The 13,291-nt window shown below is 35.8% G+C and overlaps 2 protein-coding genes across 2 annotated transcripts; one reads left to right on the forward strand and one right to left on the reverse strand.

Annotated features, from left to right (window-relative positions):
- The first annotated feature begins 5,481 nt into the window (after nt 1–5,481).
- On the forward strand, nt 5,482–10,839 carry LOC141692447 (calcium-dependent protein kinase 10-like). The gene is made up of 7 exons (XM_074497291.1): nt 5,482–6,215; nt 8,121–8,264; nt 8,390–8,542; nt 9,049–9,164; nt 9,397–9,564; nt 9,925–10,155; nt 10,343–10,839. Exons 1-7 carry the CDS (start codon nt 5,579–5,581, stop codon nt 10,514–10,516), a joined length of 1,623 nt encoding a protein of 540 aa, XP_074353392.1. The 5' UTR covers nt 5,482–5,578; the 3' UTR covers nt 10,517–10,839.
- A 1,060-nt stretch (nt 10,840–11,899) lies between these two features.
- Nucleotides 11,900–12,319, reverse strand: LOC141690562 (uncharacterized). Its single transcript, XM_074495353.1, has one exon. It carries the CDS (start codon nt 12,317–12,319, stop codon nt 11,900–11,902), a length of 420 nt encoding a protein of 139 aa, XP_074351454.1.
- Nucleotides 12,320–13,291: the final 972 nt, after the last annotated feature.

A 13,291-nucleotide genomic window follows, 5' to 3' on the forward strand; every position in this document is an offset into this window, starting at 1 on the left:
TGCCCACATTCTCCCTTGTATTGTAATCCAAATACATAGATAATCTATATCCCATATTTAATCTAATGAGAGTGTGTCCAACCCTGGGGCACATCCTCACTCTCTGGGGTGCACCCATTGCATCTTACTTCCAAATAACTCATATTACTCACTTCACGCAATATTGGGCGCGTCCTACCCCTAGGGCGCGTCCTTCCTGATAAGTGAATTTTATATCCATTTAGAACGCTACATATCGGCTTAAGTTGATGATTTGACCTCAAGTATGTGGTGTTTTAATGCATTTTGTGTTGAGTATGCGCAGGGCTTTAGTTGGAGGCAGGAATGAGCTTCTATATGCTTTTATGGTGATAAGAGATCAGGAAATTGAAGTGTGGGCACTTGCAAGAAGATCATAATGAGAAACAAGAATCTGTAGAAATTTTCCAAAAGTGAAATTTTTCTGCTTGGTAACATAATATTTGTAAATAATGAAGCTGGTTACCAAAAATATAGTTTTTTTAGCAAGAACCACAAATGAGATCTATGACTACTGTTAAAATCTGTTACATCGATAATTGAATGTTATCAAATTTTATTGTTTATTTGAATAGTCAATTGGTTTGCTTATATGTTTAGTCAATGCGGAAACTCGAGGATTGTTCTAATATTTCTGTGGACGGTTTATTCTGATATTTTAGCGGTACTCTAAATCTGCAGGAGAGTGTAACTTCTAATATATATACCTGTATTTGATAATATAATTTGGATGTTCATCTTATTTTGATATACATCAGGTACTAGTGTTGCTATATGGAGAATACCAGATGCAAAACCCTTCTTATTTTTTCAGGTCCATAGCACCTCTATAGCAAATCATTTATTTCCTTTAAGAAAACCCTTTTCTTCACTTGGTTTTTGTGTCTTGTTTCACACTTTTGTAGACAGAAGTTTAATCTTTGATAACCTTTGGAGACGGCCTTTATTACTTGGAGGTGTTTCCGGAATGGTAAGCCCATATATTTATTTAAAAAGTACAACTGATCATAACTTCTTTATATCATTGTCAGCTTTAACGAACAGTAACGAGGCCGTTTCATAACATTTTTCTGTGCTGCAGGTAATTTCTGTATTTCTTCTGGGATCGTATTATACTTTTCTGGATAATGCACCTGTTGTGGCTGTAGGTGGGCTGTTGTTTTATGTTGGATGTTATCAGGTGCATGCAATTTTTTTATATTTATATATTCATATTTTCCCCTAGAGACTTTAGTATATTGAGTTTCTTAATTTAAAGTAATCCATCCAGTTGCAACTTGCAACAGGTGAATATTATATGGAGCCGTATAACATGATGTGTGCTCTGCTTTTAGATGAAGCAACTAGTGCACTTGATGCCGAATCTGAGAGAATTATTCAAGAGGGATTAGACAGGATAATGATTAATAGAACAACTGTCATTGTGGCACATCGCTTGAGCACAGTTAGAAATGTTGATTTGATTGCAGTGATTCATTGTGAAAAGATGGTTGAAAAAGGTATCTCCTGGAAAAGTCATGAAGCTTGTTCAATTTTTTATTTTTGTGCTACACATGATTGAGGCTGCCTTAGAAGCTAGGTGTCTTTGTCTTGACCATCTTCTTCAACTCTTGTTATTAAAGTAGAAGTATTCATTATTTAATTGCTCTATTGGCTAGTCGGTCAATGGCTAGTCCAAGAAGATGCTCGACTTCTAGTTGGATTCATACAGGCTGTTTACTCAGGTAATGACTTGGAATCCGTTATTCACACATGTTTAAGTATTCCTGAGGTAAATGCAGAGATTGTTTGAGCGTACTGAAGATAATCCTCCTCTGCAGCAACCTTTTGTGTGATTCTAATTTTTTAAATTTAGTTTACTGCATCACAGGGACACGGATTAATGGGTGCCTACAGAAATCCTTCATATGTTGGATTAACGTCTAAGCTGCAAGTACTTTGCCTCTATGTGTATCTTCCATTTGGAATTAACTTATGATCAGAAGATTATCACATTTATTAACTAAACATGCTTTGCAATACTTAATAATTACTGTTTAGTGTGTGACTCTTAATCATTGCGTTTTGTTCCCAGTAGATTGTTTTTACCAATTACTTGTTTAATTCTGAATCAGTGACTTGGTGAGATGTACAAGAGGAAGATGAGCAAAGATCTTGAGGTGTCTAAGCTCAAGAAACTGACTAAAGAAAAACTCTTGCAAGACCAAGACAAGCTGGAGATGACACCCAAAACATACACGAAATTTTTGCTTAAGCTTGTCCATTTAACCATGTAGTTTTTAAATTAATACCAAAACTGTGTTCTCATTTTTTTTCATTTTTATTCTCATTTTTGTTTATTTTGTTGACTTGTATGAAAATAAAGTTATGGTATGTTCAATTTACAAACAAATCCTATCAAATTTTTTTTAGAAATATGTTACATTAGGTACTTCAATGTTATAAACAAATTAGATTAATATAATACAAATTCTTATAAAACTATTACGGTAGGGAAAAAATGTTACAATGATTTTATTGCCCATAGGTGGGCCCACATATGGGGCCCATTTTTTTTGCAAATTCTAAGTGCAAAAGTAACATACATAGTGTGATACTATAGACATAGTTTGATGTTACCTTTGACTGCTACTGTAACACAAATGTCAATGGTACACCAAGGCAAAAGGGATGTTACCTTAGGGGCCAAAGGTAACTCGAAAAAAAGCAACTTAATTTTTATGTTACCTTAGGTCTTTTGGATGGTTATGGTAACATTTTTTTGGCCTTTTGTAATATTTTTTTGTTGTTGCTATAGGCCATCTATGGCGTAGTGAGCCAAGCGCGCCTGCGCTTGACTTAGGCGCGCCCGCGCCCTATTATCCAGAAGCAGAGCGCGCCCGCGCTAGGTCGGACAGAAAGAATCCTGTTTCTAGTACGTTTTGAATATTCTGAGAGGCCAAGTCAACTTGGAGCATATAAATAAAGAAAAGGAGACGAATTAAAGAACAAGGATCAGGGGGAGAACTCTGGAAACCAAAAGCACACAAGACGGCTAAGAAGAAGAAGATTTAGTTCTACTTCGTTGTTTTATATTCTTCTAATTAGGAGATACTTTGGATGCTTATTTCGGATTTGTTTTCTAAACCTTAATACTTTAATATTCTCTTGTAGTATTCAAAACATTTTTACTATCATATTTTCATTGGAACCCATGATGACGAGCCGTTCGATTATGAACTAATCATTATTGTGGGACTCTAACGGATTTATTTATGGAGTTCAGTAGTTGATTGCTTAAAGTTTTCAGTGTGTGATGACTTATTGATTTCCTAGTATGGTTGTGCTTAATCTTCTTGGATGCGTAGCTAACATCTAAGTTGTTTCTTAATCTCTATTGAATGCGAAAGTGGATATATGGGTTTAGAACTTGCCATGCTAGCATAGGTTTATGGATGTTTTAACATGCATAATTCGTAGTGTAATTTTAACCATGTTACGTTGCCCTATGTGATCTCAATGGATAACTTGCTCTTAAACCGTTATGTTTTTAAATCTTATAGACATATAGGGTCTAAGCGTAATTGGTGTCTACATAGCTTCTATCTTAATTATGGATGCTGAGTAGTAGGGTACACGTATATTGAAAGATAGCGTGGACTAATTTCGTGTTGTCTGATTAGTTATCATAACCATCACATACTATGATTAAAGGCATAAACTTTGAACGAAGTATTTAATGAAGTTAGAATCTCATATTTTATTTCATATAAGTAACTTGATCTTAATCTCTTAGTTAATTCATTCTAGCGTAATTACTTTTAGATAATCAAACTCAATTTGATATGTGTCTTAGCACTGAATTAAACCAATCTGTGTGAGAACGAACTTAACTTAATCTTATACTACTTGTGACCGCGTACGCTTGCATGTTTTTGTGCCAACACTTCCCTCGTGCGTTGCAGCCTAAAACCTAATTATTTACCATTTTGCCCCAATTCAATTCCAATTGACCCGTATTTGACCCGAGATGATCAAATACCAAATTTTGGCTATAACAGACATTTTACAAAGAGTAAGAGAAAAAATTCATTCTCTATTGAGGAGTCATACAAGTACAACCACTATTACAAATAATCTTCCTCCCTCACTAAATACCACCCGTAAATCCTTATTCCGTCTATAAACCTCCAAAATATCGTTATACCAAATTTATCCATACAACACAAGATTAAGCAAAACTATACGGTACTAAATCATTACACGGTATAGAGTAATAGCCATAATATTTACAGAGTAATCATTACCCTTAGATAAATATTTATTACAATATTAAGCAAAACCATAGAGGCCAAATAAAAATATTATTTCTTGTATAGGGCCGGTCACGAGTTTTAAGGAGCCTGAGGTAAATTTAATTTTTTTTTACAAAATTATCATAGATAGCATATTTCATGAAATAACAAAGTGGATAGTATCAGGGACCGAACCAGAAATAAAAATTAAGGGGAATTTTTTTAAAAAAAAAATTGAATACAGCAAGTACTAAAGAGATCACAACTATGCTGATATACGGAGTTGTGTTAGTGGGGGGGCATACTATTGTAAACACATGAAAATATACTACTGTAAATACATGAAAATATGGGGAGACTAAATTTTTTAATTTTGTAAGTAGAAAATAGTAAAATACATAGATTTTGGGGAACTAAAGCCAGCCCACCCCCTTGTCCCATAAATGGATGGCAAGGTTTACTCGGGTGAGAGCAAGATAATCGGGGTCATGTATTGGGCTCATAATTTTTATTTTAATATAAATTTAAAAGAGATATATTCGGGCAACTATCAAAATATGTAAATAAGAAATATATTCCGAAAATTTAGTTAAAATGAGAGGTTTTTATCGCATATTAAGAGATGTTATTTTTGCATTTTTATAAGAAAGTTATTTAAAACAATTTCAACGTCCATTTATTCCAAAAATACACTTTCGGTTACCATCAACATAAGTACATTTTGTATTTGTTATTATATTACTGTTTTTATATATATATAAGGTCGTAAAATTTTGGGGTCCTTTATTTTCGAGGATCATGGCTCACCCCGGGCTCGCGGGGTCCCTAGGGGGTTTATTAGGATGAACTATGCAACTGAATATTTTTAATATTTTGCAAATTAGACGTAAGTTGATAGATAGATAAAAAAGTCATTTTAATACTACGAAAACATGGTAGGTTACGGCAACACTGGAAATTGTTGACAAGGTCAGTAGTAGAAACAATCAAACTAGTTGAGGTTCAACTTAATATATAAAATTCTTAGTAAATTAGATTAAGTTACGCAAAAAATTAATAATTATGAATCTGCGAGACAGTTCATGATGAAATACTTAAAGAAATGTCACATCTTCTCTCACTCGTCATTCTCTAATAAAATACACAGGAAAAATTGCAACTATACCATTACTTTAAATCCTCATACTCCGTAATGATGATCTATTCTTCTACTTGTCTCAACTCCTCCTGCATTTCCCCTGCAACCAATTCTTAGCCGTTGTAGGAATATCGGCCTCATTTTTAATATGGGGAATTGTGTTGCATGTGTAACACCACACAACAATAACTCCTCCACTACCACCACCGCTAACAAAAACGCCAAAAAACCAAACCCATACTCGACAACACCCACGGTGGTCCGTGTCCTTAGAGACCTAACTCCAGGTAATAATCGTTGGACTCGAATCACCGACAAGTATATTCTGGGTCATGAACTTGGTCGTGGCGAATTTGGCATAACTTACTTGTGTACAGACAAACAAACAGGACAAAAACTAGCATGCAAGTCCATATCAAAGAAAAAGTTAAGAACAGCTATTGACATCGAAGATGTACGTAGAGAAGTTGCGATAATGTCAAGTTTGCCTGACCATGCAAACATTGTGAAGCTTAAAGCTACTTATGAGGATGAAGACGCTGTTCATTTGGTTATGGAGTTGTGTGAAGGTGGTGAGTTGTTTGATAGAATAGTGGCTAGAGGTCATTATAGTGAGAGAGCTGCAGCTACGGTTGTCAAGACAGTTGCGGTAGTGGTCAACATGTGTCATGATAATGGCGTTATTCATCGAGATTTGAAGCCTGAGAATTTCTTGTTTGCTAATAAGAAGGAGACTTCTCCCCTTATGGCTATTGATTTTGGCCTCTCTGTTTTCTTTAAACCTGGTATGTAATCTATGATTTCTTGGATTATTATTCTTTGTTTTTTTCACAAAGCTTTTACTAGTAGATTTTGAACTTCACACTATTGACTTGTGAAAGATGGTTGATTGATTGTCATAATTAAGTTTTCAGGAACAAAGTAGGTGACTTCTTTGCAAAAAAAAAAAGTAGAAGGAAGTTGGCCTTATGGGTAGGTTCACCTTATGAGTTTTTGAAGACAACTGCCTTCAAATTTCTAATAAGATATGCATTTTCATAATCTTAGAATAGGTTTTGACTTCGAACCAACAAAACCAACTCGTAATTTGGAAGATTAATGATTGATCATAATTAGTAAATCAAAGTTTTCTTATCGAACAATGTCCGCTACCTTTGTTGACTTTACTTTGAAAATGCTAAAATTTCCAAAAATTGTTACAAAATGTTACTTTATCCTCCCTCTGTCCCTCTCATTTGTTTATACTTTCCTTTTTGGGATGTATCATCCAATTGTTTACATTTCAAAACTTTCCAAAAATAGTAAAGTTTTTATAATTTTTAAATTAATTACATCCACTATTTTCCTCCACTATAACCACTTTATACATATAATATTAATCGGTCCCACTACTTTACTCATTTTTTCAACTTTTCTCCACTACTTTATCATTTTTCTTAAACTCCGCGCCCCACCCAAATGTAAACATTTGGGAGGGACGGAGGGAGTATTTTATTAAGGAAGCCAGAAATTAGGGAGGATCCTCTAATATCGTACCATCTAATATCGTACCAGACTCAACAATCCACACTAGGTCAGTTCAAAAAAACTAGTGATTTGGTACACATTAGTTGTTCACTTATATCTATAAAGGTCTCAAACAATCTTATTCTTATTGATGTGAGATGTTACAAACACCCCCTCTAATAAACTCGACGTCCTTGTCGAGCCCACAAACACACATACGAAACCCGGGAAGTGTCTCTGCACTTCCAGCCAGGCAGAGTTCTGATACCATTTATAATGGTCAAATCCACAACCAAATGCGTACCGGACCCAACAACCCACCATAAGTCAGTCCGAAAAAGCTAGCGATTTGGTACACATTAGTTGTTGACTTGTATCTATAAAGGTGCCTAACACTCTTATTCTTATCGATGTGGGTTGTTACAAACACCCCCTCTTATAAACTCGATGTCCTCGTTGAGCCCACAAACACACATACAGAACCCGGGCAGTGTCTCTGCACTTCCGGCCGAGCAGAGCTCTGATACCATTTATAACATCCAAGCCCATAACCGAATACGTACCGGACCCAACAACCCACCACAGGTTAATCCGAAAAAGCTAGGGATTTGGTACACATTAATTGTTGACTTATATATATAAAAGTCCTGAACACTCTTATTTTTATCGATATGGGATGTTACAAACACCCCCTCTTATAAACTCGACATTCTCGTCGAGCCCAGAAACACACATACGGAACCTGGACAGTGTCTCTGCACTTCCGGCCGGACAGAGCTCTGATACCATTTATAACATCCAAACCCATAACTGAATGTGTACCGGACCCAACAACCCACCGCAGTTTAATCCGAAAAAGCTAGCGATTTGGTACACATTAGTTGTTAACTTATATTTATAAAAGTCTCAAACACTCTTATTTTTATCGACGTGGGATGTTACAGATCCCTTCTTTATTTTGATCTCCGGTGTCACTCCGAAGTTACCCTCAACCTCTTGTTATCAAGAGAAGAAGAATTAACCTTTATGTTTGATGAGATTTTAATTTTATTAAATTATTCTGGTAATCTTTTTTATTTCATCCTTGCAACTACTCATTAAAAGTTCTCTTAGTTTATGTTGATTTATTCTCAAAGTTTGGAGTTTTATTTGCCAACACATTTTGTATGCATTTATTTTTCAAGGTGAGAGGTTTTCTGAAATTGTGGGAAGTCCCTACTATATGGCTCCAGAAGTTTTGAGGAGAAATTATGGGCCAGAGGTTGATGTATGGAGTGCAGGAGTGATACTTTACATTCTGCTATGTGGGGTTCCTCCCTTTTGGGCAGGTACAGTTCATCTTGATCATGCAAGTGTTTATAGAATTACAGCATGTGCATTATGCATGTTGTTGGATGTTGGATTTTATTTTTACAAAATCTATTAAGAGTCTGCTTTCGTTCCACTGTTGCAGAATCTGAACAGGGTGTTGCTCTGGCTATTTTGCGCGGCGCACTAGATTTTAAGAAGGAACCCTGGCCTCAGATTTCTGAAAATGCCAAAAGTCTTGTTCGAAATATGCTAGAACCTGATCCAAAAAAGCGTTTAACTGCCAAACAGGTGCTTGGTAAGTCTTTGGCAAGTGTTTTGTACACATAACCTGGCTGTTTGTATCAGACTATCAGTAAAACTTCAATGGGTCGCTTGTGCCTTGTGCCCCTCCTAATACCCACTATTGTGCCTGAGTTCCAAAATTATATTATTAGCGATCTTTGTGCCAACAGAGCTTGCCATGAGTAGTAAATTTAAGTTGTGTTTTATAGACCGTCACTGCCGTTTGTGATAGGTAGTCCATAGATTTTTTGATGCAACTTCAAATCAGGGATAGGTTTCTCCTGACCCTGGATTGGAATTGCTTTCCGTCAAACTACAATTTGTTTCAAAACATTTTTTATTTAAATATAAAGGCCTTGTTCAAGATGCTTAGTATGATGCTTGCACACGGGCACTGGATTTGTTGGTCTTCATATACAGCAGCAGTCTGAAATTCTCAAAGCTTGTAAACTATAATTATGTTACCTCACTGGCAACAATATATCTGCTAATAAGTCTTTGATTTTTTCTTTTTGTCAGAGCATCCCTGGCTACAAAATGCAAAGAAGGTTTCAAATGTTTCATTGGGAGATATAGTGCGAACTCGACTGAAGCAGTTCTCCCTAATGAACAGATTCAAGAAGAAAGCATTGCGGGTGAGTTTGTGCAAATGGTTGGTCTCGTCAGCTTTTTTCTTAATATCACACTGGCATGCATATTATTAGTGTTTGTGATTTATAATTTTAATTATTATGTCAAAGTTGTATCCATAAAATTAAGTGGCATGTCTTTTAGGGTTTTTTTTTCCTCTAAGCTTAGTGTAGCTCTTATTTTAATGATATACCAGTTAACTGATGTCACAAAATTTGGGGTTACTGAATGTTGTAGGTGATTGCTGAACACTTATCTGTTGAAGAAGTTGAAGTCATGAGAGATATGTTCACTTTGATGGACACAAACAACGATGGAAAAGTTACATATCAAGAACTGAGGGATGGGCTTAGGAAAGTTGGTTCACAATTGGCTGAACCAGAGATAAAGATGATGATGGATGTGGTAAATTTTACTTTAATTTTGATAACTTAGAGGAGATGTTAATCCATTAATTTCCGGTGCATCTTTAAGGCCTTACTGGTTATGAGAAAAGAAGTCTCTGATGTGTCAGTATTTTCTAAAAATAAGTTTGTTTGTGGCCAACTAGTCCATTGAATCACATCAAATAAATCATCTGCTAGTTCAGCTACTGAACTAACCTTTAGTTATCTCAAGCAAGTGCTCTGCACCTGTGAAGAAATGGATCTAACCTTTATTCTATTTAAACTACTGAAAGATGCATCAGTTATAATCATGTTGACCGAACGCTACATCTGTTATCAACTTATCATGTTTTCTCAAACTACCACTTCTGTTGAATAGGCTGATGTTAACGGGAAAGGAGTACTGAATTATGGAGAGTTTGTGGCTGTTACAATCCACTTGCAGAGGATGGAGAATGATGAGCATATCCATAGAGCATTTATGTATTTCGATAAAAATTCAAATGGATACATTGAGCTGGATGAGTTGAGAGAAGCTTTGGCTGATGAATCTGGTGAAACCAATGACAATGTAATCAATGAAATTATGCGAGAGGTTGACACAAACAAGGTCTGATCTCAACTATACAGCTTCAATATTTTTCTCTCTTTAGCTTTATAAACATGTCACTTTCTCTTAATAAACACATTTATATAAGTTCTGTCTGGCCAAGCAAGAGCTTCTGTGTAAGAATGGAGTGAAAAAATGCACTGCTCTCCTTACTTTCAACTTAACAATAGTGGTTCATTTTTTTCAGGATGGACAAATTAGTTACAACGAGTTTGTTGCAATGATGAAAACCGGGACAGATTGGAGAAAGGCATCTCGACAATATTCAAGGGAGAGATTTCAGAGCTTAAGCGTAAAAATGATGAAGGATGGATCGCTGCATCTCCAAGATGCTATGACGGGGCAGAGTTATGTTGTTTAAACTAAAAAGAAAATGATACTATTTGTTTCATTGATGTTCATTTTTTTTCATCAAATCCCTTACAAGTCGTCTGGATAAACAACATATTCATACGGACATGCTCCCAGAAGTTGGTCATTATAGTGACTTGTATAGCTTAGAGTAAATATGCATTCATGTTATTGTAGTGTCGGTTGTTTTCTGTTGCGCCTGTTGATAAATTTACTAATGTACGTACTAGTATCTTTCTTTGGTACTAGGTGTGCCTATATTCAAATGTCAATCATTTCGCACCCATTCCTTGTTTTGCACTCACTTGGAGGCTAAGGGTCAGACATATCTGAGCAGAAATTTTCAACTGCAGTTAGGTATTTTAACGAAATTTATCTCTTCTTCTAATTAATTTTGTGGACTATATTTTGTTATTATTTTTGTGGACTATATTTTGTTACATTTTTAACATACTCTTGCTTTCACAATACATTTTTACTTTTAAAATAAAAATTAGCATAAATGCCTGGACAAAGTACGGGTCCCATTATAATTCATATAATTATTTATATATGTATTATTATGAATTGATCCTTGGTGTGATTACAATTTGATAAAATATTATTAATATTAAATTGATGATTGTATGAAACTCTTAAGCATAAACTTTGTAAGTTACATCTAACTATCCTTATTTTGAATAATTTTATGACATTTCTGACATTTATCAATAATTCGAGTTAACATTCAAATATCAGTCAATTTTAAGTTTTATTTTTGCCTCGTTCGTTGTGGATGACTTTTATCTCCATCACATTGAAGCAATCATTATATTTCATAACAAATTTTCTTTGTTATTCATTATTAAAACCTTAAAATTTGATTAAATTCATCTTAACTTTTACAATGTGTTGGGTTGCACCGATGATAATTCAACGTTTATCAATATTTGCGGTAAAATTGTCAAAATTGCACTCAATAGCCGTAACAAAATTTATATTTATTATGTCCCCTTTGTTTTTGGTGCTTACCCATTCTTTTTCAGTACTCTCATTATAACCATTTTTATAAATAATTTTTAAAAGGAAATTATTTTTTATGTCGATTCTTTTGAAAAACGAATCTCTTATTTGTCAGTTATTTTTAATAGTTTGATTTTTATTGTTTTGAACTAAGTTAAGCTACTCTAAAATATAATTTCAATTACTTTCGATTATATACCAAATCATGATTCAGAACCAACAATTGCAAAATCTGAAATGCATTTTTGTTTGTGCTATTGAACCTTAAAGTTTTTATAACCATGGAATGTGAATTTGGTATGGTGTTTGCGACGGCCTTAACCCCGGAGTCAGGAGTTGACGTCACGAACAACAACAAACCATAAATATAATACAACCAACTCATTCTTATTTAATATAAACATAACCCCTTAACAACCATATGGTTAGTTGAGGGCATAGCCTTAAAAGCATGGATCCATGTTCTACCCATGATAGCATTGTAAGTAGAGGCTTCCTTGACAACCTGAAAGTTCAACATATGCGTGGCCTCCCTGGGCTCTTTTTTGATAGTTACGGGAAGTCGTATTGCTCGTTCGACTTTGCATTCCATATGGTTAAACCCGTAGATGGGTGCGTCGGATGGAGTTAGTTGAGAATCATTGTAGCCCATCCTTATGAATGTATCATGGAACAGAATGTCCACGAAAGCTCCATTGTCCACTAGGACCCTCATAACAGGACAATTTCCGATTATCAGAGTGATAACTAGAAGATCATCCTGAGGAAATTTCAAACCTTGAAGGTCCGGGTCACCAAATTTAAGCGTCATCTATGACTCAGAACGCTTAGACGGTTCTCCAACTATGCTCATCACTTCTCTCGCATAAGCTTTTCGGGAGTTCCTTGTAGTACTGGCTGCTGTAGGACATCCTGAGATTATACTAATTACTGGTTGTCGGGGCCGCGGGTTGTTACCCCTTCGATCGTCATCTCTTCGATCATTATCTTTCTTTTGGCCTCCGACCTCTTCACCCTTGGTGAAACCTGCAGTATCATGACCAACATCTTTGTGAAACCTGTAGTACCGACTCTTGTCTCTCTTCTCGGGGTCTCCCCTTAGTGGCTTCGGCCATTTGAAGTCCTTGTCCTTTTCAATTTCCATGAGGATTTGGCTCCTTGGAGCGTTCAACCTTGCATATTCAGTGAACCTTGGTTGCTGATACTTGTCCTTGGCATCGTACTACTGATCCGTCTTCTGCTTCTTGTTTCTAGTAGGTTCATTATTCGCAGTCGTCTTCTTCATACTCTCCTCCACCTTGATATACTTTCCGGCTCTATCCTGGAGCTACAGCATGCTTTCGGGAGGGCGCTTAGCCAGGGACATCTTAAAGAATTTGTCTCTAGTCTCTTGCTGTAGGGCTATCATAGCTACCTTATCATCAAGATTAGGGACCTTCAAAGGCTCCTTCATAAATCGATTCAGATATTCTCTCAGGGACTCCTTTTATCCTTGGACTATGCCTATGAGAGAGGCTGAACTTTTCTCGTGTACTCTGCCACTTATGAACTACTTGATAAAAGCTTGGCTTAAGTCCTTAAAGGATCCAATAGAGTTTGGGGGCAGACGGATGTACCACCTTTGAGCCATACCCGATAGGGTTTGAGGGAAAGCCCGATACTTAATATCATCGTTCACGGGCTGTAGCAACAGGGCGTTAGAGAATGTCCTAACATGATTAGCAGGGTCGCGAGTACCATCGTATGCTTTGATTATGGGCATCTTGAACTTCTTTCCTTAAAA

This window comes from Apium graveolens, chromosome 10, assembly GCF_009905375.1.
Source record: "Apium graveolens cultivar Ventura chromosome 10, ASM990537v1, whole genome shotgun sequence".
Classification (NCBI taxonomy): Eukaryota; Viridiplantae; Streptophyta; class Magnoliopsida; order Apiales; family Apiaceae; genus Apium; species Apium graveolens.

Coding starts and splice junctions, on each gene's coding strand:
- LOC141692447 (XM_074497291.1), top strand. CDS start 5,579: ATGGGGAATTGTGTTGCATGTGTAACACCACACAACAATAACTCCTCC. Junction 8,265..8,389: donor GGTTCCTCCCTTTTGGGCAG/GTACAGTTCATC, acceptor CCACTGTTGCAG/AATCTGAACAGGGTGTTGCT. Junction 9,565..9,924: donor TAAAGATGATGATGGATGTG/GTAAATTTTACT, acceptor TCTGTTGAATAG/GCTGATGTTAACGGGAAAGG.
- LOC141690562 (XM_074495353.1), bottom strand. CDS start 12,319: ATGACGCTTAAATTTGGTGACCCGGACCTTCAAGGTTTGAAATTTCCT.